At 38.6% G+C, this 22,560-nt stretch overlaps 3 protein-coding genes across 4 annotated transcripts in view; 1 reads left to right on the forward strand and 2 right to left on the reverse strand.

Moving 5' to 3' along the window:
* Positions 1-6,931, reverse strand: LOC145482652 (chymotrypsinogen A-like). The gene is made up of 6 exons (XM_081461260.1): positions 6,818-6,931; positions 4,697-4,908; positions 4,017-4,223; positions 3,383-3,697; positions 2,832-2,915; positions 1-596 (listed from the first exon to the last, which is right to left on the reverse strand). Exons 1-6 carry the CDS (start codon positions 6,859-6,861, stop codon positions 454-456), a joined length of 1,005 nt encoding a protein of 334 aa, XP_081317386.1. The 5' UTR covers positions 6,862-6,931; the 3' UTR covers positions 1-453.
* A 918-nt stretch (positions 6,932-7,849) lies between these two features.
* On the reverse strand, positions 7,850-21,872 carry LOC145482622 (elastase-1-like). Of its 2 annotated transcripts, none has more exons than XM_081461230.1 (7): positions 21,548-21,872; positions 15,156-15,353; positions 14,721-14,927; positions 13,938-14,252; positions 10,121-10,198; positions 8,261-8,356; positions 7,850-7,958 (listed from the first exon to the last, which is right to left on the reverse strand). In XM_081461230.1, exons 1-7 carry the CDS (start codon positions 21,597-21,599, stop codon positions 7,954-7,956), a joined length of 951 nt encoding a protein of 316 aa, XP_081317356.1. In that variant the 5' UTR covers positions 21,600-21,872; the 3' UTR covers positions 7,850-7,953. The 2 variants fall into 2 exon arrangements, with proteins under 2 accessions (XP_081317356.1, XP_081317357.1); XM_081461231.1 differs by lacking the exon at positions 21,548-21,872 and adding an exon at positions 15,629-16,861 and having other exon boundaries at positions 15,156-15,596.
* LOC145482639 (uncharacterized) overlaps positions 12,219-22,560 on the forward strand; it is a 93,913-nt gene continuing 83,571 nt past the window's right edge. The window contains exon 1 of the mRNA XM_081461248.1: positions 12,219-13,585. Within this exon, the coding sequence (XP_081317374.1) occupies positions 12,255-12,746 (492 nt within the window). The 5' untranslated portion in view covers positions 12,219-12,254 and the 3' untranslated portion in view covers positions 12,747-13,585. The remainder of the gene's footprint in view (positions 13,586-22,560) is intronic.

Raw genomic sequence — 22,560 nt, forward strand, 5'->3', positions numbered from 1 at the left:
GCATGTACAGTCACGTGACGCGTTTGGACCAATTACACGCGGGCGGAAATATTTGATGGATAATAGATACTGTTCTGAAATGAAAGAAGGATGGGTTACGGCTAAATATAGTGCTGGTCCCACAACGCGTTTTCCTTTTCACTGGTCCCTGATGTGAACACAAACAACGACGTCAGGTTGCTGGTTTAATTAATAATCATGCTTTATTAAGGAGAATGTTTTACATCACTGGCCAGGATACAGGATGTATTATCAAATCAAACTTGACATTTCTTCTGCACTTAAACTTCAACCTACGGTATAGAGAAAGTAAATAAAGGTTAGAAAAAGGCGAAACTTTCCGCAGATTTAAATGGAGGATTGAAAAGTTCTTTAAATTCACTGTTCATCAGCTTTCGAGACTGAAACGTGGTAAAAAAAAACTTAGTACTTAGTTATAGAATGGTAGCTTTCCTAGAAAACAAATATCAAATATTCACGGGCGTCAATGAAATACTTACAAACGCTGCATGTTTTGGGGCAATCCTTCCTAAAGCTGGGCATTTTATTGCAAAAATATTTATTAGCAGCACAATAGTCTTTGGTGTCTTTGCAACCTGCAAAAGAAAGTTACAAGGACTAAAGTACAAGAGCTTTTGTTGTCAGCTACCCCTCCCCCTTCCACCCTTCCATTGCATTGCTACTTGTTTGAAATATAATGCAATCCCCAGTGTAACATTATAAACTATGAGCATGCACTTGGTTGCAGTATTAACTGAAAATCAAATTCCCTGGTCTGGAAGCAAATGAAATCAAAATCAAATATACTCTTGTACATTAGCATTTTAAGGTGGCTCAAAACAGTTTTCCGTTTTCTTTGAGACTTTTAGAACTAGGAGCGATTTTTCAGGCTTGGAACTGTTCTGTTTTGAATGGCTGTGCTATTTTTTAAGGTAGCCCTCCCCTGTTCCTTTCATTGTGTTTAAGTCATAAATTAAGGTTGCACTGTCCCGTTGCATAGCAGCAAACCTTACTTTTTTTTACCATCAATTGCATCTATCTTAAAAACTAAGCCGGTGACCCCATATATATTTTTATAAAAAAATATTTTTATTACACACAGAAGAAGAAACAGGCAACATTATAAAACGTTCTGTGTAGCAGATTGTTCTTAAATTAACAAAAATGGAATTTCCAACTGGGAAAAATTCCACTCCACAGTTTTTTTACAATTTCGCACACTGATACATTCCGATTTTGCTGTTGAATAATTTTTTGCATTAAAAATGCAGGGTCGCCGGATCAGTACGTGAGATATTATCTTCGTAGATAAGAAATTTTTCGCCCGCGTTCTACGCGCAAATTAAAATCTCGACTTTGCAAGATCGCACTTTGCGCACGCGTGAAGACGGTCCGCTGATCAGTAAGACAGCAATTCCACACAAATAGACGCGAATAGCGTCTTCCTTTTCACTGTTGTCGTTATCAGCATAAGCGGTAGAAGAAGAGTTCCATAAATACCCGAAGGTGAGACTGGCCAAGTAGAAAGAACGAAGAAAAACTCAAGAGTAGTTTTTCTCCTGTTGTTTTTTAGATTGATAGCCAGTGCAATCGATTTTAACCTCAACATCACAACTTTCGTTTACGTCCCAGCACAGTGGTTTAAAATAATGTCTTTCCTTTGAAACTGCCTGAAGGATGGATGTTTTCGAAGGTAAAGTTACCTGATATCGATAACGCAAAAAGCCTACTAAACTTGGCGGAAACAAAGTTTTACAAAGTAGGCCTCGCGCCGCCATGTTTGTTTTGAGTTTTGCAAACTTTAATCTCGCGCGTTATCTCGCGACCCCCTCAGGTGATCGCGTGATGCCTCGTGCTGAAGTGCACGCTAGAGCCCAGGCGTCTCATGGAAATATTACCATTTTGAGCCACCTTAATATCAATTATACCCAGACCAATACTCTCGATTGTGATTGGTTTTCTGCGTGCCTATTTATTTAAGTGTCAATCTATTTAGCCCATGTGGGACACTGTATTAACTCTACCTAAAATATTTTCATTAATAGTATTATAAGATTCTATTAAAAAATTTAAATTGAAATATTGACAAACAATGAAAGGAAATAAAAGAGTATATGTTGTCCTAAGAAACGCCTTAAATGTTATATCAATTAGTTGTATTAATTACACGTCAATTACGTGTGCTTCAATGGCTTCCTTCTTAATGTTTCCATACTGTATATTGTACTCGTGGAATACTGCTGACCTTTTTTTGCTCTAAAGAAGTTTATAAAGACTTTAACTCGAATAAAATTAGACCTCTTGTCGAGCAATTCAGAGAATAAGGCCTGGTTCACACTAGCGACATAACGAAATAAGGAAAAGATCAGTTTTATCTTTATGTCGTTATGTTCATGCTGTTATGTTGCTAATATGTCATTATGTCTACATGTTCACACTACAAACATAACGTCCTTTTTACGTCGAGATAACTTCCTTTTTATGTTGTTCGTGAAGATATCGTTATGTCGCTAATGTGAACCAGGCTTAATCGTGCTCCTAATTTTAATTCGGTCTCGCACCGTGCACTCGCCGGATTTTAAAATTACACGTCCGATTATTCCTTGCATTGTAGTCCACTCGGTCCGATCTCCGAAACTGTATTGTCACGTGTCTCGCGCATTAGTTCATTACCCGTTAATTTGATATCATATATGTATTTTTTTTTGTAATAAATATAAATCACCACTGAAAACAAACTCACAAATGATGATGATCGTTGGATCATCGAAGCATGTCTGAAAGTGGTTGCCAATTTTTTTAAAAAGTAAATAACATTGCGTTTTACTTACCAGGCTGCGCTGTTGATGGAGATGGTACGGGTGGGCTTGGTGGTGGCGATGGCTTGTCTAGCACTGGTGGCGTGGGGGAGCCACCTCCTTCCACTGAGATAAAGTTACAAGCAAACATAACTCAATCAATGCTGTTTCATTCTTTGCTCAACGGAGCTAGCAGTAAGGAACAGAACTGGCGATATATATTATTAGTAGGGTCGACAATCAATCCATTTGTGAAAAGCAACCTAAGAAATCTAATTCAGCCTAATTACTACTGATTTTAATTTTCGTCTTTTAGTCTTCGCTGAATGAAGTTTAATATGTAAGGTATATGTATTATTCATTTATTTATTTTAGCATATCTTAAAACACAATTTTATCTCGTTTACATATAGATATAAATTCTTAAAATTCTTAGATATCTTTTTATTGTAAATTTAGTTAGCATCGGGCAGGCGAAGAGCCACCCTGTGGATATACTGCCCGAAATGCCATTATTATTATTATTATTATTATTATTATTATTATTATTATTATTATTATTATATGTATGTATGTACTTGTACCTATCCGGTCGTTAATCCAAGGAATGTAAGTTGTGATCCGAGTAAAAACTGTATATGCGGTCGTTGGACAGCCTCGTTTGCCAAAGCTAACAGCACCATGCAGATACCAAGTTCCATCTTTTTCACAAACAAGCGGACCACCGCTATCACCCTGACACCCGCCTGAACCACTCTCCAGGCCCTTTCCTGCACACAAGTGAGCTTCACTGTCATAGCGGGTGTACTTCTTTGCACAGTCTTCGTGGGACATTACAGGTAGCTCTCCCTGTTGTAGAACGTTGGCTTGTGCCCCTCCTCCAGAAAGAAGACCCCACCCTGCCAAGCGTGGCTCTTCAATTAGTATAGGTGTACAATGTATTTTCAAAGGCAATAAATTTGATTTCAAAACAAGTCTAACGCTATCATGCTTGTCTCCTTGAGATATAAGTTTAATAATTATTTTTCGATACCTTCGTTAACGTTGAAAGGTATTAAGCAAAAATATCTTTCCAGATAAAGAAGGTTCAAAATATTATAGCGTATGAATGTTGTGCACACTTCATAACTAGTTTTCTTATTTCGTTGATTTCTTTAGCGCCGATGACTTCTTTATCTTGACATTATATATAAAGTAATTAAAATGATTTTTAAAAACCTGTTAAATAGCATTTGGTTCCAGGCTTCGGTGCTTCCGTGGGAAGGCAAACTGTGGATACCTTATCACTGATCGTCACTGAACCTCTCAGCTCAAGAACTGCAATGTCATGTTTCAAGTTCTCCATCGTAAAGTCGCTGTGTTTTTGAAGAGTCTTAACTCGAAAAACCTTTTCAACAGAAGTGATTCCTAGTCGTTTATGGACACCTATTGGACAAAATACTACATTTAATCAATTTAGAAAGCTAAATATCCTCTTGCCAGCTTTGCCCGTGCATATCAGCTTCCACTTAAAGTTGAACCGTTTTAAATTACTACTTCAGGCTTACGGATGCATTTTGTCTTCTCCCTGTTTTAGTTTTACTGTAAAAAGAAAGGTAAGGTCGGGTCTTCAGTCGGGCCGCGAATATGGCCCAGCTATCTGGGGCTTATAATTATGTCGTGGTCTCTGGGAGTGTAGTTCACTATCCACATATCATTAATATATATTCTGCATTGTTGTAAAACTAGCTTCAAATGTTTGTTCTATATCTAGGCGGGTCGTTTCTCCAAAGGCAGTTGTTGTTAGTGTTTCTCGACATATTATGGAAGTATATTGGCTATGAAAAGCATGTACCCAAAGAGCAAAATGAATAGAAAAATTAAAGGAAGAACAAAAGGATAGGATCCATGCATATTACCAACAACGACGGTGTATGCAAGGGGACTTGGATTTTTGTAAACGCAGTGCGCTGCGGTTACAACCCAGTTCGGTCTTATTAGAGATCCACCGCATATATGGTATCCGTCTTTACGGAGAGAGACCTGCCATGGCCAAGAATGTGGAGCTGCATCTTTACCGTTCACCACTCGTGTGGACTGGAAGGGTCGCCTGCCACAACCTGTAACAAAAGTAACATATTCTCAAAAACGTCCTAACGAGTGCGCTGTCATACTCGAGAGGCTGGTGGCGGATATTCTACTGTCGCAGTCTTAATCTTGACACTCACCACAATCTGATTGCCTGGAACAGGCTTCAAACAAATATTTTTTTTTTATCTTTCACCCAGTAGTTTAGTTTTGTTTTACCGTCAAAATTATACTCCATACTCCAGAGAAAACATAACCAAGTATCAGACACATCTAAACGGCTTTCACCTAACTGATGGGGCTGCGTTGCATTTTGTGTTTGATGTTTAGGGAAATATAATATCAATTCTAATTATTCATTTTCCTTGTAATAAAACTCATTCTTGGCATGCAGTGAATCAACGTTTTAGCTAGGATTCTGTGAGTGGCCGCCCAGTAACAGTTATGGGGCCATTATAAAAATTCTTGTTTTTCGGTATGCTACAACATACATCTTCAGAAGCGACGGTTACAAAATATGACAAGATTTAAAAAGATTAGGACTAAAGCGAGGGATTGGTAACTAGCTAGACAGCAATGAACAAAAGAACCTACATCCGCTGTGAATTAATGAAGAAAGAGTTTTTCACTACCGACGTTTTCATTTAGGGCGGGTTTAAGTCCCGTATTAACAATGTTTCCTTGATTTTACACTGTATATCACATTGATCACTTTCTAGAATCTCAAAATGGTCCCATTTGATGTTGTGACCGGTAGAACTTGAATAATCAGCAAAAGCCGAGGCGTAATCCGACTTGAGTGAGAGCTCACGCTTGATACAGACATACAAGAATGAGATCTCTCGGTTCTCTTCAAGTTCCATCTTTGATTTCGCAGAAATCGAAGATTGTCTACAAAGCCAGTTGCTGGGATCGCGATGCCTTCTACATCGGTAAAACCAAAAGAACCCCTTTTTTTAGCCACCCTCCCTTGCGTGAATTTTTTCTTGTTTTTCCCCACCCCCCTATCACTTTTCTAATGGTCCGTCCCTAATTGAGATGAGAGGGACTTATGCCGATCATCCCATCAATAATTTGGGGCCTTTCCTTGAGGCTCCAATTAATACTCTTTGGCGTGAGAAACTCATAACTCGTCAACTTTTGTATAAAATGATGAGAAAGGGGGTTTACACACCAAAGGAAAATAAAGTGAAATAGAAACAGCGCACGTAGGCACCGCAAACACGCAGTATAATATTAAGGCCAATGGGAAATCCATGAGGTGCTAAATAAAACACATTACGTACCTTGGCAAAGTGCAGGTGTAATAGAGCAACAATGGCAAACGCAAGAAACATCGCTGAATGATTTCACCAGCCCGCCTTCAATGCTACAAAATGTCTTTAAATCTGACCTTCTACCTTGGGAGATAATAACTGATGAAGCTGTGTTTTCTGCGCAGCCTATCTTATTAGATTTAACTAAACACAAGCTTCCCTTTGTGAAAAAAGAAAGACGTATAACAGCGGCTGAACCAATCTAATTGATCGTCTGGCTTGATTGTGATTTCCATTCCAAGCACATCTGCAAATGTATGTGGCACTTGAGATCAACCTGATAAAACGAGCTCCTCTCAGGACACCTCCATAAATTTACACTTACTTCCCAAACAAGATTTTCCTCAAAGTTAGACCTGTTCTCTTGATCTCTGCAAAAACTACAATCCGGTAATCGTACATAGGTACGTGTTCGAATTATGATAAATATTCGCTAACTGCTTTGTCCTGATCGTATAAAAAGCGCTAGGATGAGTGTCCCAAAGACTCCTTGAGGGTCACGTGACTTACATCTTACTAGGTAAACGGTAGGATTGTCAATTTCTGAACTAACCTTTGGCATTTGGATGATTCAAGCAGTTTGGATATTCTTTAAGACTAAATAAAAGCTGCTGGCCTTTGGAGAGGCAGTGATATACAGGTGCCAGTACAGCAAGAATTATTCCAAGAACAGGTAGCATCTTTGATTTACAAAATCTTTACCAGGCTCATTATATGCTAAATTTTTATAAATAATTGCCGGACAGTCTGCTGATATTTTCCTCAGCTGGTTATACTGTAGGGATATTGCTTTTGGAAACAAATATAAATCCTTGGGAGAAAACAGTGCACGACGATGGAAAGGAACACAAAGTAATTATTACAAATAGATACATAAGACGCCTTTTGTTAACCAAAAAAAAAGTGTTCGAGCAGTAGGTAAACCAATATTAAATATTTCGGACTCTGATTGTAGCAGGTCATGAACTACTTCACCTGCAAACTCTTAAACCCGGTAAAACGAAGGCGAGCATGCATCTAGTTGAGTACTCTATCACACTTGGGAAATTTCGTATCCTCGCGGCAAATGACATAATAAATATTTTCCTTGTGATATCGTTTGATGCCTTCCGTCCGTCCGTCCGTTCGTCCGTCCGTTCATATCAATCCAGCTAGCCAACCCTACAAGCTCTTGTTTCTTTTAGCTTTTCCTCTTTTGTTGCAGGAAATATGGAAGAGGATGCCAGGGAGGGAGTAAGCTGTGTTGCTACCTGATTCATTCTGCCCACTTCAATTTTTTTTCCTCGCGTCCACTTATGACATTACCAATAACACCGTCAGGCTTCAGTGGTACTTCAAGAAATAACGACCTTATGAATTTGTGGAACAGTCAAGCGAATCAAATGGCTGGATATATAACTCTTAGGAGAATTCTTACTATTTTTAAAGTACAAATTATATATCATATTTGATTTTTTAAATATGAGCAAAATTGTATCCTTTTATAATTATAAAAAATAATAGCCAAATTTGCGCGTGCTCTGTTGCTGCATCTGTCAGTTGAAATCTTCGAATTTCGATTGGTGCCCTCAGCTAAGGGCCACTCAGGTAAGGGTTGGAGGGAAACACTAAAGGAATGAACAACAAAATCAACGTCAATAACTACAGCAACATGACAACAGATCAAACTTGCAAGTTAAGTATTTTCTTTATTAAATCTACCGAAATGAAATACAGTCAAATCATGATGAATCAGCGGAGTCGGAGCTTTGCTTGGATTTGGTAATCCTGATTTAACCTGTGGAAAAAACGCATTCATACATATCAGAAGCTTTAAAGTATTTTGCAGTCTAGATATAAACCGCCATACGAATATACGTGTAACTTGTAAATCATTCTCAGTTTTTCTTTATCTTCAGCATATCAGGAATTGATGGAACCAATATCACGCAAAAAGAAAAGAAAAGAAGAAAACTAAGGCAAACCAACGAAGTAAGAAAAGACTGTCCTTTGTAAACGAAAACGTGGTTTCCCTATATTTTTCAACATTTGGCTAAGGGTTTCTTGTGTATTTCTAAAGATAATAATTGCTGTACTTACAACCCCTACATGTCTTTTTGCAAAAACGATACTTGAATGACGGAAACGAGCAATAATCTTTAATACTGCTGCATGCAATCCAATCGTCTTTACAATCTGTATAGGGAAAATAATTCATAGTCCACTATAGTAGTGAATCAAGGATGTTTAGCACAAAATGTTTACAAATTCGCACTGATTGGTCTACAAATTACACACAAGAATTGATTGCTTGTTCTAATAATAATAATAATAATAATAATAATAAAATATCATAACGATAATATTTAAGCAAGGTGCGCTCGCTCACTGCACTGAGTTAGTGTTTCAAATAAGTTACATCTACTTGATGCTGATGTATAGTGACAACATAAATTCTCCCTTTGGCTTAAGGGCCAATTAACCGATCTTTTCAAGCCGTCGCTAAGGAAAATTTATTCTCATATAACCTCATCGTTTTCAATTAGTTCAGAGTTAACTTTTTCATGATCAGCAACACTAGTGATGACGTCATCAGGCCACGCCCATGGTCATGTGACTAATACTGAAAAGACGCAAAGGCCCCCAGGAAAATTACTTAATTGGGAGTTTTTTCATTGATTTTATATTTTAATTTAAATCCTCATAACGCTATGCACAGATTTTGTTTCATTTCTAAAAGGTCAAATTTTGAGAGAATTTCAAAATATTAAAAAATTCGTAATTTTCTGAAAAAAGCATGATTTCGAAAAAGGAATGCATAGCTATGTTTCCAACGCTGGCTTTAATCGAAATCCGTCAAAAAAGGCTGGATTTAATGAAAAACCGCGTTTCCTTTAGCATTTAAAGAAACCGGAAGTGCGCCAGATATATATTGGAAGTTGCCCTATCAGCGCGTGCGCAATTTACACTACCAGTGCACTTCGGTAAGATCAAACAAAGCCACACGGAGTTAGTTAGTTTTTCTGTTTCTATTGCTCTTGTTTTTCTCTCTTTCTCTTATTTTGTCTTTGCTTGTACTTTTTTTACTTTGCATTTTGTGAAAAACAAAGAAAAACATCTAAAATGTAAGCGAATCTGCAAGTTATTGAGTTGTTTTTATTTTCCGCGCTCACGCTGACGTAATTTCACCTCCTTAGCAACGCGCGCGAGCGCGCGCATCAATCGGTTAACGGGCCCTTAAAGCAGTGCTTAGATTATGTCCAAGCTGGTAACCAGGTGTTCTAAGCAGAACCAAACAGGTGAATTATAATAATATGAGTGGAATTGCAATGCATGCAAGTATTAGTGAACCTTTTTTGAAGATTTCTCGATGCCTTCGAGACCCTTCGTCAAGCGTTTTGGGAAAAAAACGACTCATTTCGAGAACAAATTGGAATCAATCGTTGTTTAATTCAATCGTTGTTTACTCAGCTGGGAGACAATAAGTACGCTTTAAGCTAGCAGTCCCTTTTTATACCAGGATTATTTTATCATCATGCAAGAATTGTATTATTTACTTCATATTTATTTGTTTATTTGTTCATGCAGGCGATTTTGAATTTGTGTAATTTATTCTTGATTCTCTAAAGTGTTTTCCTCGAAGACATTAGCTAAAATTAGCTACCCTATAAATGCGACTCTCAGTACAATAATTTATCTGTTTATGTTAGACCAAAATTGGTGATTATTATCCTCTGCCTTCTCTTGTTTGTTCGCTAATTTTAATCTCTAAATACTATACTCAGCAAAAATGTCTATTTCTTCTATGGTTGGTTACAAATAACGCTAGATCATAACGTTGTGCTTTACAACGATGTAAAGCAGCGCTGAAAAAATATAGAGTTCGCTTCCAAGCTTCTAAATGCGCACTAGCTAAACTATTTAATTTAATACAGCCCCAATTAACGAAGGCGTACTCACCAGGCGGTGGAGTTTGCATAGGTGGCTGTGGCGTCTGTGGGGATGGAGGTGGGTTAGGTCCTCCTCCTCCTCCTTCTCCTGTAGACAAAGCGTAAGCTTGAGTTCAATATGGCTTTAATAAGGGACAGACCATTAGAAAAGTGATGGAGGGTGGGGGTGGGAAAAAAAAAAAAAAAAAAAAATCATGCAGGGGAAAATGCCAAGAAAAAAAATCCTGCAAAGAAGAAGGTAAAGAAAAAAAATTCATGCAGAAGGAAGGTCCAATTGTGACTAAAATTTAATATATTTAATTTGCCAGTGTCTGTTAAGAATAATTCTTATTCAAATATTCTTGAGGCTTTACCCCAGGCCCTGCTATATTATTATCAATAAATAAAGACATCTAACAGTGTACTGAAGTGTTTTCCTGACACTGCATGAAATGACAAATATAAGGTGACATAAATTAACTCATGCTACAATAGCCAGAAATGTCATTCCGAAATCAACAACATTACCAGGCACAATATGAATAAACAAAAATCACTTTCTTCTTATTGAAAGGAGACAATTAGAACCTTGTTTTTGTTTTAAATTGCAGCTAGTGTACCTACTACATACACTGTATACTGTATTATAACAAAAATATTAACATAAAATTTGTAATGAATAGATATTAGAATTTGGTATCTTCGTAAATATTCTATAAAATTATTGTGCCCACAATAAAAATTACAGGATGGGTCTTATCCCCTTGAATAAGAATTCTATAATACAATGAAAAAGTGCATTCACACGTAGCAGTAAGTGTTAAAACTTGAACTGTCAACAACATAAACAGCAACACTGCCACCGGTACTTTTAACAAAATTAAAAACCACAAAATATGGTAGCCAGTCTATCTGGCTACCACCTGAAAAAATACTCCTGCACCAGCAGTGAGCGAAAAAAAGAAATTCGTGGAAGCTTAAAAATCCCCCCCCCCCCCTCCCCTTCACCGTCATCACTTTTCTAATGGTCCGTCCATAATAGCCCTTGTTTGCTATATGAATATTTAAACGTGGTTACAAGGTTTTCTGCCCAAAATTGCAAACACTCTTCGATTTCCTTGTCTGGTAATTCCCATAAGAGCAGTGACACACAAAAAAAACCAGACCAGATATTGAATTTTCTAAATCCCTGGTGCCATGTTAGAATTTTGGTACATCGAACGTGGACTTTTAACATTTAATTAACAGAAAAGCATGACAACTGCCCTATTTTCAGTACATCCGCGCTTATTGGTGCTCTAAGGGAGTTATATTCTAAATTAAATCCCAGCCACACCAGAAACACAACATTGTGGTACCGTATTGCATTGGGAATTCCTTTTGAATTTCATTCCCAACAAAAGTATTAGATTTTTGACACTACAGGAAGTTCGAAAACGAAACTGTATCTTCTTCTCAACTTCTCTTGCCATTGTACATTGCCTGACTGTTGAACAGTGGCACACTGTTATAATATTTACATTGGTTTCTTTTATATTGCACTAAATTTACAGTCTTTTTTAGTTAAGTGAAGTGAAGTGAAGTGAAGTGAAGTGAAGTGAAGTGAAGTGAAGTTAAGTCAAGTTAATATATTCTACTGTCCAATCTTCAACAGATTAGCTTACAACAAATTTCAATGATATGTATGTTCTTAACATTTATATTGTAATTACATTACGTGATCTGTCTCGTATGGAGCTTCATTACTCTTTTACAGATTACCTTTATGGCTTCCCTTTATTTATATATTTACAACTTTTTTAAGTACGCCATTGAATTGTATTAAATAAGTTCCTCTGAAGTGGAAGTGGCCAACTTTTTCTGATTTTTATTTATGTTTCTGTTAAGGTTACTTCCCGCCTTCAAGAGTGAAAAAAATCATTTTTTCTTTCATTTGCCTAAATTGAAGTTTATCATTTTATCTAACATTTACAGAAAAAAAAAAATTAAAATCTCAAAAATCGCCGACGTTATTTAACAAAATTTGTTTTCCAATAAAAGTTAATAAATAATGAAGGTGTCATAATCTCATAAGTAGGTGACGTCTCGGGGGAAATTTCGCGGGAAGCGGGTTCTTATTTCAGGTGATTTGCATATTTTCTTTGTGCATTGCGCGTTCGAATTTCATGGAGAAATCTAAAACAGAAAGAAGTCCTTGGGTAAAATCAACGAAAAAACCAGGGCCAAAGAAGAGAAAAAGGAAAGGTTTTGGGGAAGAAAGGAAAAAAAGCCTCGCAGAAAGCGACGAAGGCTCTTGGTTCGGCCAAGCGCCTTTGTCGACATCGACCGATGAACACGAGCGGTCTAATTCAGCTGGTTCACTTGGTTCTTCCGTTGGAGCAAGTCGCTTAAAAATCAAAGCTTTCGATAATGCAACTTACCACGGAGGCTCATCGTCAGAATCAGACCAAACTGATGACGGAGAATTCGAAACGAGCGACACGAAATACCAGAGTATTGTCAATCTGGACGAGCTCAATCGACAGCTTGCTGGCCGAGTCACTTGCAGTTTTTGTGGAAGTGAAGGAATAAACTTTGAAGAAGTTACCAGGACTGGACTAGGAGCCGAATGGATTTGCCGTTGTAAAAACCCTGAGTGTTCCTCGGACTTCGACTAACAGGCCGTGGCCACTCTGCTGCAAAAAGAGTTCTGAGCGTTCTAAACCTTCCCCCCCCTGTAAATAAGGATTCAGGGTCAAATCAGCCCGAATGTTCTCGCTCGATTCGATTGATTCTCCTTCGGTTGACGCGTTTCGTTTCTTGACGCGGGATTTCCCCTTGCCTTTGGCAACTTTATCCATTGCCAGGATTGCTTTTCTTTCGTCTTGCCGGTCAAAAGATCGAAAACGTGACTGTAATGCAACACTTTTCCCGGGAAATTCCAACTCATTGTAGGTGACGCCAGGAGGTCCTGTTACGCTATTGGCTTGCGGTTTCAAGAGACGACATAATCTCCTGGGGCGGCGCGAGTTGTTTATAAACCTTTTTGAGCGAAAATCTCGCGTTTGATTTCTCGTAGAATCTGTCCACTTTGAGCGAATTAATAGGGTATGTAGATTTCACGGATTTTCGTAAAATTTGGCCAAAGCATTCCACGGATAATAACAAACAAAACGGTGTCAGGAAATTATCATATTTGAAATATTTTCCCCGTGGCGACCGTTTACGCAACGCGTCTCGTATATTTTTAGCTTCTTCAACTTTGGACTAGGATATCTTGGCAACCAATCAGAATATCGAAAAAGTCTGACACCGTTTTGTTGATTGATGCCTGTTGAATAAGACTGTGCAGCCATTTTGCTCGTGCCGCGGCATTCGATACCCGATTAATTCACGAGAGCAACTCTCGGTCGTTTCACGGTTTACTGGCTGCTGACACTTCCCAAAAGAAAAAGTCACTTAAATTATATTTTTCTCAAAAACTACATTTATTAAGCTTTCTACTGATATATAGTTTGTTTGGGTTTTATTGAAACTGGCGCACGTACGAATTTTTTCCTGAAGGGCACCCGCGAAGGTGGGAAGTAACCTTAATGAAATGAATTTATTTGAAATAAAATTCAAAAATATGTGTAAGTACATTGAATTGAATTATTAAAGGCAAATAACTCTATCTTTTTCTTCTAAGGACTACATGATCAAAGGCAAGACAACTACCCCGCTTTATCTAATTGGTAAAAAGCTATTTCATGATTGCATTAAAACAAAACTTTTTTCACTATCGTTTTGAAATCAAACGTTGAACCTAATACACACGTACAATGAATTTGTTTCATAATTAGCAGCAATCCAGTACTCGAAATACAAACCTATTTTCTCCAGTATCCAAGACCTATAGCTTGTAATTCGGGTGAACACTGTATAGTGGGTTGTTGGACAATTCTCTCTTCCGAAACTGACGGCACCATGCAGATACCACTTGCCTGCCATCTCACAAACAAGCGGACCACCACTGTCTCCATTGCACCCTCCTGAAGCAGCTTCATGTCCCGCTCCAGCACACAAGTGGGCGCTTCTGTCGACAACCCCGTATTTTTCTTTACATTTATTGTGCGACACGAGTGGTAGTTGTGCCTGCTGGAGTATGTTTGCCGCTGGTCCTCCGCCTGAAGTGCGACCCCATCCTAAAGTCATGTTTAATACGTTAGACCTTAAACTTTTAAAAACTACTATCTAAACTAGATTGGGATTATAAACAGGGTTTACTCTTATACCGTAATGATTGTGGTTAGTATGTACTAAATGCGAACTACTAGGTAGCTTAAACTCTTGGTATAAATGTCAAGACGCGTTCTACTTCAAACGCTGAATTTACTTTGTAGGGAATTTTCAATCATCTATTTGTGCTCTTGATTGAAATCAAAGTAGTATGAAAGCAAAACTTACTCACGACTAAATAACTTACCCTTGTGTTGCTTGCTTTGTAGCTAACATAACACTTTGAGTTGCCTTTCTTACATTTTTTTTTTTTTTGCAAAATCACTACGCATTCATTTAGTTTTAACTCTTCGATACCCATTTTTGCGCTTGCATGATTGTTCTGAATTGGGCTCAGCGGTGCTATTTCGGTTTTATTAAGAGTGAAGTCAAACCTGTTATGTAACACTTGGAATTCAAATCTGCATCTTGGTCAGGAAGACAAACTGTAGTCACTTTGTCACTCAACTGTGCATTTCTCTCTAACTGAAGAACTGCAATGTCGTGCTTAAGGTTCTGCATGGTAAAGCCGCTGTGCTTGTAAAGAGCCTTCAATCGAAACGTCTGTTGCACAGACGTGGTTCCAGTTCGCCTGTGAGCACCTGTAGTAGTTTTTAGAAAGATGAATTATATTCAACTCCACTTGCATTGATGCATTATTTCCAACAGTTCAATATTTATTTTATCTTTCTTTTTGCTTTTATATAGGCTTATACCACTTTTTTTTTACTTTAGATTACCACTAGTTTTGTATGTCATAAAACTTCCTAGAGCCATAGTCCTTCATATCGACAGCGGTAAAGTACTACGTATAGTAACGTTTACCGTACCCACAACAACTGTATAACCACTTGGTGATGGATTTCTGTCCACGCAATGCGCTGCAGTCACAACCCAGTCAGACCTTATAAGAGATCCACCACAGATATGTCTACCACGCACACGAAGAGAAATCTGCCACGGCCACGAGTGGGGACTGGCATCAACACCATTTACCACTCGGGCGAAAGGGGGACGCATACCACATCCTACAGGTGTGAATAATAAAGTTGAAAAAACGGCCATGTATCTATTATTAGTTTGATTTAAATTTAAAATTTTTTTAAGCTAGATCCTTTGAAGACTAAAATTAATACTTCTAGACTGCAACACAATGTACGTCATTTAAAAGAAACCACGTGCACAAAATTGATCCCGTTTGCGCGGAACTCGTCTTCAACCTCTGGAAAATTTACGCTACTTTTGCACGGTGTTTTCTTTCACCTTTGCTGCTTTAAGAATTCGAATTCGATCATGCTGAGACATGGAAGAAAAAGGGCTCCAGTTTGCAAATATCTTTGGATCAGAAATCGAGTAAACGCAACAAACACGCTTGCTGCAATCGTGGAAAAAAGTCTTCGGGACACTTATGTAATGTAATGAATTATCCGTGTTTTAGAACTGAAGATTGAAAAAAATGCTGCTATATTAAAAACGCGTTGCTAACCCGCTCCCCACCCAACACAATGTTGAAAATCAGGTGAAATTGCAGGTACTAGTTCTCAACATTGTATGGGGAGGTGGGGGGCGAGGTTAGGCAGGTGAAGCTGTATTCGCGTCTGGCGTGTGCGCAAAAGCACCAAAAGTGCAAATTTGTCCCAAGACTTTTATCCATGATTGTAGGTTAAATCCCACTGTTCTGAGCGAAGTTTACAATAATCTAATTACTCCTTTTAAGAAATCTGTACTTTCTTTATAGTACTTTGGATTCAAAACATTTAGGCAAGAACTCTTACGGTACTTTTAGGCAAGAAGATGGTCAAGTGGATGCCGATTAAAGCGCCTTAAAAAGCGAGCACCTTGACGTTTAAAGATTTTAATTAGTCTAGTCGAGGAGGTGGAGAGGGAGGAGGTGGTAGAGGAGGCGGAGGAGGAGGAGGAGGAGGAGGAGGAGGAGGAAGAGGAGGAAGAGGAAGAGATGGAGGAAATGGAAGAGGAGGAGGAGGAGAAAAAAGAAGCAAATTATGCAAAGTAAGTGTAGGAAGGGGGAGGAGGAGGAGGTGGAACCAAGAGTCTGAGAAACTGGAAACGAGTCTAGTTCCCAGCACTTTGTGGAATACCCAAGGTCAACACTTACAGAGTTAAAATTATAATCAATTCTCCCTTTGGAGTTCATGTTTTTATTATTCAATAAACGTTATAAAGACTTAAACTCTTTATTTTGTTTATAACAATTTAAGGACAATACTGTGAGATATACTCCCATATTCCCCGTCTTCTCATCGGTTCTTAACCATGTGACATCGTGAACCCCCGTATCCCCCATGTTCTCATTGGTTTTTAACCACGTAACAATGTCTATTGTTTTGTGAATACCCGTTTATAAGTCAAACGGTCTAGAGAGAATTCATTTTACTTGTCACGACGTTCATCACACGTCTCCTTTGTTGTTTCTTTCCTGTGTTGGCAGTTACGGAGTTGAGTGATTGCTAGTTGTGTGACGCTTTGAAGGAAAGGAGTATCTTTGATGTATGTGATTTTCGTCGCTATTTGAAAACTGCTTATTATTCGAGCGGTTGTTTTATTTGAAGCAATTAGCTTGTAGTGTTTGTTAATGAAGTTAGATCTTTACTTTAAGGGCGAAAAGTTTGAAATTTCATGATATTAAGGGTTAAGATACAGCTTCTAAACACGTGCTTTTGGTTTTAATTTATTCCACGTGTCATCTCTGACTAATTATGTTAATTCTTCAATGCATGGTCGTCCAAAAGGCCTATTGTTTGTTCAAAATTCCTTTGAATGATGCTTTTCTCAAGGGAACAATCCAAGTCAGGTAGTTTAGATTTTATTGCAAACGCCATTAGAAATTCACTTCCACTTGAAGTATTTCAATTGTATTTTTTTTCTTCTCACCTTTTACCCTATATATTTTTGCTTTCGCTTATTATTCGTTACTCGTCAAAGATTGCATTCACGCTAGATAAAAATAATTTTTGTTTCCTTTTTTTAATAGTGTTATCTTATTTGAAACACAATGAATAGCTTCCCGTAATTTTCGTGCAAACTTCTTAGACATTAAAGTTCATTTGAAATTGTCTGATGACGATAGAAACCAGTCTTTTTACTCGATCAACATGGCAATGACGTCATATCTTGGTAATGTTAGGAGTTCTTGGTAGTGTTAAAGTTCGTGACATTTGACATTGTGTGATGTTTGGTTTAATGCATTCCTAAAGAGACGGGACTGGGGAAGAGCCAATATTTTTAATTCATTCTGATTTCTTTCCTCTGATTGGATACCGATAAGGTCATCGTCTCGTCGTGCTTTGCCACACCCTATCTAAGATGGAGTCGGACCCAAGTCTCTCTTCATCATGTATGAAGACAAGCAATAGACTGCAAGGCTGATACTACGTGAAAAACGTTTCGAGACACCAGCATGACAAGAACCGATAAAGTAGGATCGCAACAGTGGACAGCTGTTTCGCCCTTCTTGAGGCTCGTCAGCACTGTGTAGCGAAGATATGTAACGCCAGCCCAACAGCCAACGCACATAAATTGCAAAATGACCCGTGCACTATATCAAGTTCCGTACTTTGAACTCACTTGCACCCCGAAACACGCGTTGCCACATCACATGTTTCGGGGCGCAAGGAGACAAAGTGTCAAGATTGGTGTCTCGAAAAGCAAAAGAATAAATGTGGCTGGACAAGGCCAGCCTAAACATTTAAACATTCAACAGCATGGCCAGTACCATGCTTAAAAAACGCAGCGTATCGAGTCTCAAGAAGGGCGAAACAGCTGTCCACTGTTGCGATCCTACTTTATCGGTTCTTGTCATGTTGTTGTCTCGAAACGTTTTTCACGTAGTATCAGCCTTGCAGTCTATTGCTTGTCTTCATACATTTTTTTTTTGGCTGATCAGATCTCTTGTAGATCCTACGTTGGCAGCGTTTATCGTATGCGGTCCCTTGCAGTTTATGGTTTCTCTTCATCATGGCCGCTTGCCGGTATCGATTTTAAAGTTGCGTGACATTTTTGCGTGACCCTGGCGTGATTTGTGTCGCCATGGAAATCTGTGCGACCGATCCCAGTCCACCATCGAGGCTGGTGGTCTGTTTTTCAAAACGGCCTCACTTTCATGGGCGCCGCCATCTTGAATTCGGCTCCTGATTGGCTGAAATTTGTGGCGGCCATGTTGGATTTAAAGGACATTAAAATCCATTGTTCGCTAAGCAATAGCCTATTGTCTTTCTCCACTCCTGATTGGTTACTGCCCATATAAACCACCTATACTACTCAGACACTTAATTTAGTTCAAATGGACATTGTGAACTCCAGGTTTTGTTTATCATTAAATAACTGTAGTTGTTGAAGCACAATGATTTGTGTCTTTGGAAAGTTTAGCCGTGCATAGAATTGAAAACAAGTGAAAACTCCTAACAGTTTCGCACTTTAATTATTTGACACGATTGAAACGTTTTCTTCTAGAAATTTCGGTGCCACGCTTTGAAAATAACACTAAAACCATGTGTTCGCATTTTAAGTACACAGGAAAATAGCCTAGTCCAGGCGTTCAGTGGGTTCGGGTGCAGCGGGAATAACAGCAAGCGAAAAGCTAAGGAAGAAGCGGAGCGAGAGAATGCGCCTGTCCCCTATTTTCTCGTTCGCCGTTTTTCGTACTGAATTCCAACTAACTGAACTAAACAAACTTTGAAAACTTGAAACTCAGACTCTAAAGGACCATTGGAAGAGAAGTTCTTTCTTTCTCTTTGGAAAACTCAAATACGGAATATTACTATGAATCAAATCGATTGACATGGTATTACCAAAAAACAGACAGGACATAATATTAAAATAAACTTGGTGCTCTACTCTGAGGAAAGATGTTGAAACAAGACAATGTTATTATTTTTTATTGATTTCTGTCGAAGTGTGCTTGATCTCTATAACAAAACTTGTGTTACAGGTCACGCACAACGCGTCGACGATTGGTATGCAAATTTCCGCATATTTGCGAAGAGACAGATGCGGGTCCGTGAAAACAATTGTTGCCGGTTCTATTCTGTTAAGGTTACAGTGTACCTTCGGGTCGGCAATTTTTGTCAAATTTAGAGTTTTAGTCAAAGTAGTGGTCGAAGAATAATCTTTAATTTCTAAAAAAAATTTTGACAAAGGCTAAATATTGTCGGAGAAATAGCGGTTTTACGTTTTCGCCGGAAATAAAAGTTTGCCTCTTGATTGACAGCCCTACGGCGCGTATGGAAACAACCGAGACGATATTCACGGGAATTACCTGTATGGATGTCACGAATTGACTATTCAGTTGATCGATCAGCATTGTTATTGTGGCCACCAAGCATTTTTCGTATTAGGTGTAACTCTAGTAAGTTATAAGTGAACATAGACTACGTTAAAAACATGGACCTGTTCCGAAAAGCGAAAACAGCGAACAACGAATTAAAATACATCAATGAGTGAAGAAGCGAAAGCTCGCCACGCGGATGAAGCTATAGCTATCGTATAAGGCGGACAAAAAAAATCGAGGTAAGAGAAAAGAAAGGTTCTGTAAAAATTTTGGAACTTGACAGCAATAAAAGGGACGTTAACAGAGACTCTTCTGATGAGTCCAATATGGACGAATCGTCGGACTCATTGAAACCATTTGAAATATTACCTATGCACAGTTGACCACACACAATTGCCCCGCCGCGCTTTCTTTTGTTTGTTTTCTTCACCCAGCCACTCTAGCGTTCGTATCCTTTTTAGTCTTTCCCATTTTGCCAGACCTGCTTCAAGAAAAACTTAGCTACAGAAAAATTATTATTACTCCGCCTTCGGCGCCTTGATCGCATTGCGAAACACAATTGTTTTTTGGAGATTCGCGCGAAAATTTCACCAGGATGTAAACGGCAGTAAACGTTCCCTGCACTGATTGGCTCAGTTACCTGAGAACCCAGTTGAAGGCGTTTGTGGGTGGAGTTTTTTCTTACCGCTGTTTTCTCGAATAAATTTTTTCGCTTGAAGCAGCCGCTTTAAAGAGTTATAACTCAGGGGGAATTTGTTCAATTGCCCTCAAATTTGAACAGTGGCTAGTTTAGCATATAAACTACAAAAAACCGTCTGCGTATTGTTAATTTCGAAATATTTTTTCTTCGAGAGCGACTTTTTTTAATCCTATTTCGAAATTATTTTGTAACTTTTTACTACAATTTGATATGCCAAAATGCAGACATGTTTTTTAAGTGCTTTGGACCCTGAAGCCGAGGAACAAATTAAATTGGCGAAAAACAAAATTCGCTTTGACTTGTAGCGTCCGAAAGGTGATTTGGGCGCTCGCATTTAGTGGTCGTGAAAAATTCGGCAATTCATTTTATTTCAAAATTCTTGATATAGTTTGATAGCCAGCTCTATAAGCTTTAATTTGATATGGGGTTTAGGTATCTACAGCTTAAACTGCACGTGCTACATCGCTTGCACGCGAGACACCTCTGGAGGTATACGGTAACGTTAAAAGCTTTTGGTGTTCATTTGTAAGTTTTGTCAAGTTTTGAAAGCAGAAATAAAGAAGTGTGCAATAAGAATTGTAGCTATAGACCTACAAAAGGGGAGCAAAAACACATCCTTTATCAAAACATCAAGATCTCCCGCATTCTGCCGCCGAGCCGTTTATAACCATTCGTTCAATACGAACCCTTTTCTTCGGCCGTTCGAACGCCTGAAATCGTATGCTCCAAATTTTTCTTTAGCAGTTCGAACGCCTGGGATCACCCGTTCGAGATTTTCAGTTAGACATTCGAACAGCTGGCATCATCCGTTCGAAAGATTCGTCAGCCATTCGAACGGCTGGCATCATCCGTTTGAAATTTTTTGTTAGCCGTTCGAACGGCTGGCGTCATCTGTTCGAAATTTTTCCAGTGCCGTTCGAACGGTATTTGAAACCGTTTTGAACGGCTGGAACATCCTTTTCTCATCCGTTCGTTAGCCGTTCGCCAGCCGTTCGTTTCGACCGTTTAACGGGTATCCGTTAGTGACGTTCTCGCGTGAGAGTTCGCATTTGGGACCTTTGACGTGAGAAACTCACAACTCGTCAACTTTTGTATAAAATGACAAGAAAGGGGGTTTACAAACCAAAGGAAAATAAACTGAAATAGAAACAGCGCAGGTAGGCACCGCAAACACGCAGTATAATATTAAGGCCAATGGGAAATCCATGAGGTGCTAAATAAGACATTTTACGTACCTAGGCAAAGTGCAGGTGCAAATAGAGCAACAATGGCAAACGCAAGAAACATCGCTGAATGATTTCACCAGCCCGCCTTCAATACTACAAAATGTCTTTAAATCTGACCTTCTACCTTGGGAGATATAACTGATGAAGCTATGTTTTCTGCGCAGCCTACCTTATCAGATTTAACTAAACACGAGCTTCCCTTTGTGCAAAAAAGAAGGACGTATAGTAGCGGCTGAACCGATCTAATTGATCGTTTGGCTTGATTGTGATTTTCATTCCAAGCACATCTGCAAAGGTGTGTGACACTTGAGATCAACCTGATAAAACGAGCTCCTCTCAGGACACCTCCATAAATTTACATTTACTTCCCAAACATGATTTTCCTCAAAGTCAGACCTGCTCTCTTAATCTCTGCAAAAACTACATTCCGGTAATCGTACATAGGTACGAGTTCGAATTGCAGTAAATATTCGCTGACTGCTTTGTTCTGATCGTATAAAAAGTGTAGGATGAGTGTCCCAAAGATTCTTTGAGGGTCACGTGACCTATATCTCACTAAAACTGTTCAGCCTTAGAAGAGAATAACTGAAAGAAAAATTAGCTTAGGAGGTAAACGGTAGGACTATCAATTTCTGAACTAACCTTGGGCATTCGGATGATTCAAATAGTTGGATATTCTTTTAAGACTAAATAAAACCTGCTGGCCTTCGAAAATGCAGTGATGCACAAGTGCCAGTAGAGCACGAATTATTCCAAGAACAAGTAGCATCTCTGATTTACAAAATCTCTATCAGGCTCATTATATGCTAACTTTTTTTATATAAATAATTGCCGGGCAGTCTGCTTGTATTTCCTAAGCTGGTTTACGGTAGGAATTTTGCTCTTGGAAGCAAATGTAAATCCTTGAGAGAAAACAATGCGCGACAAAGGCAAGGAACAACGCGCGAAAAAGGAAAGGAAGACGAGTTCATCATCATAGATACACAAGACGCCTTTTGCTTAACAAAAAATAAGTGCTCCAG

Source organism: Orbicella franksi, chromosome 3 (genome assembly GCF_964199315.1).
Source record: "Orbicella franksi chromosome 3, jaOrbFran1.1, whole genome shotgun sequence".
In the NCBI taxonomy this organism is placed as follows: domain Eukaryota; kingdom Metazoa; phylum Cnidaria; class Anthozoa; order Scleractinia; family Merulinidae; genus Orbicella; species Orbicella franksi.

Bases quoted from the DNA above. Each gene is read 5' to 3' on its own strand.
- LOC145482652 (XM_081461260.1), bottom strand. From the start codon at position 6,861: ATGCTACCTGTTCTTGGAATAATTCTTGCTGTACTGGCACCTGT. The intron at 3,698-4,016 runs GTTTTTAAAAAT...CACGCTTGGCAG, and splicing joins AACCAAATGCTATTTAACAG to GGTGGGGTCTTCTTTCTGGA. The intron at 597-2,831 runs GTAAGTAAAACG...TTTCTTTTGCAG, and splicing joins TCCATCAACAGCGCAGCCTG to GTTGCAAAGACACCAAAGAC.
- LOC145482622 (XM_081461230.1), bottom strand. From the start codon at position 21,599: ATGTTTCTTGCGTTTGCCATTGTTGCTCTATTTGCACCTGCACTTTGC. The intron at 14,928-15,155 runs GTACGGTAAACG...AAACTACTACAG, and splicing joins TGGTTATACAGTTGTTGTGG to GTGCTCACAGGCGAACTGGA. The intron at 14,253-14,720 runs GTTTGACTTCAC...ACATGACTTTAG, and splicing joins TTCCAAGTGTTACATAACAG to GATGGGGTCGCACTTCAGGC.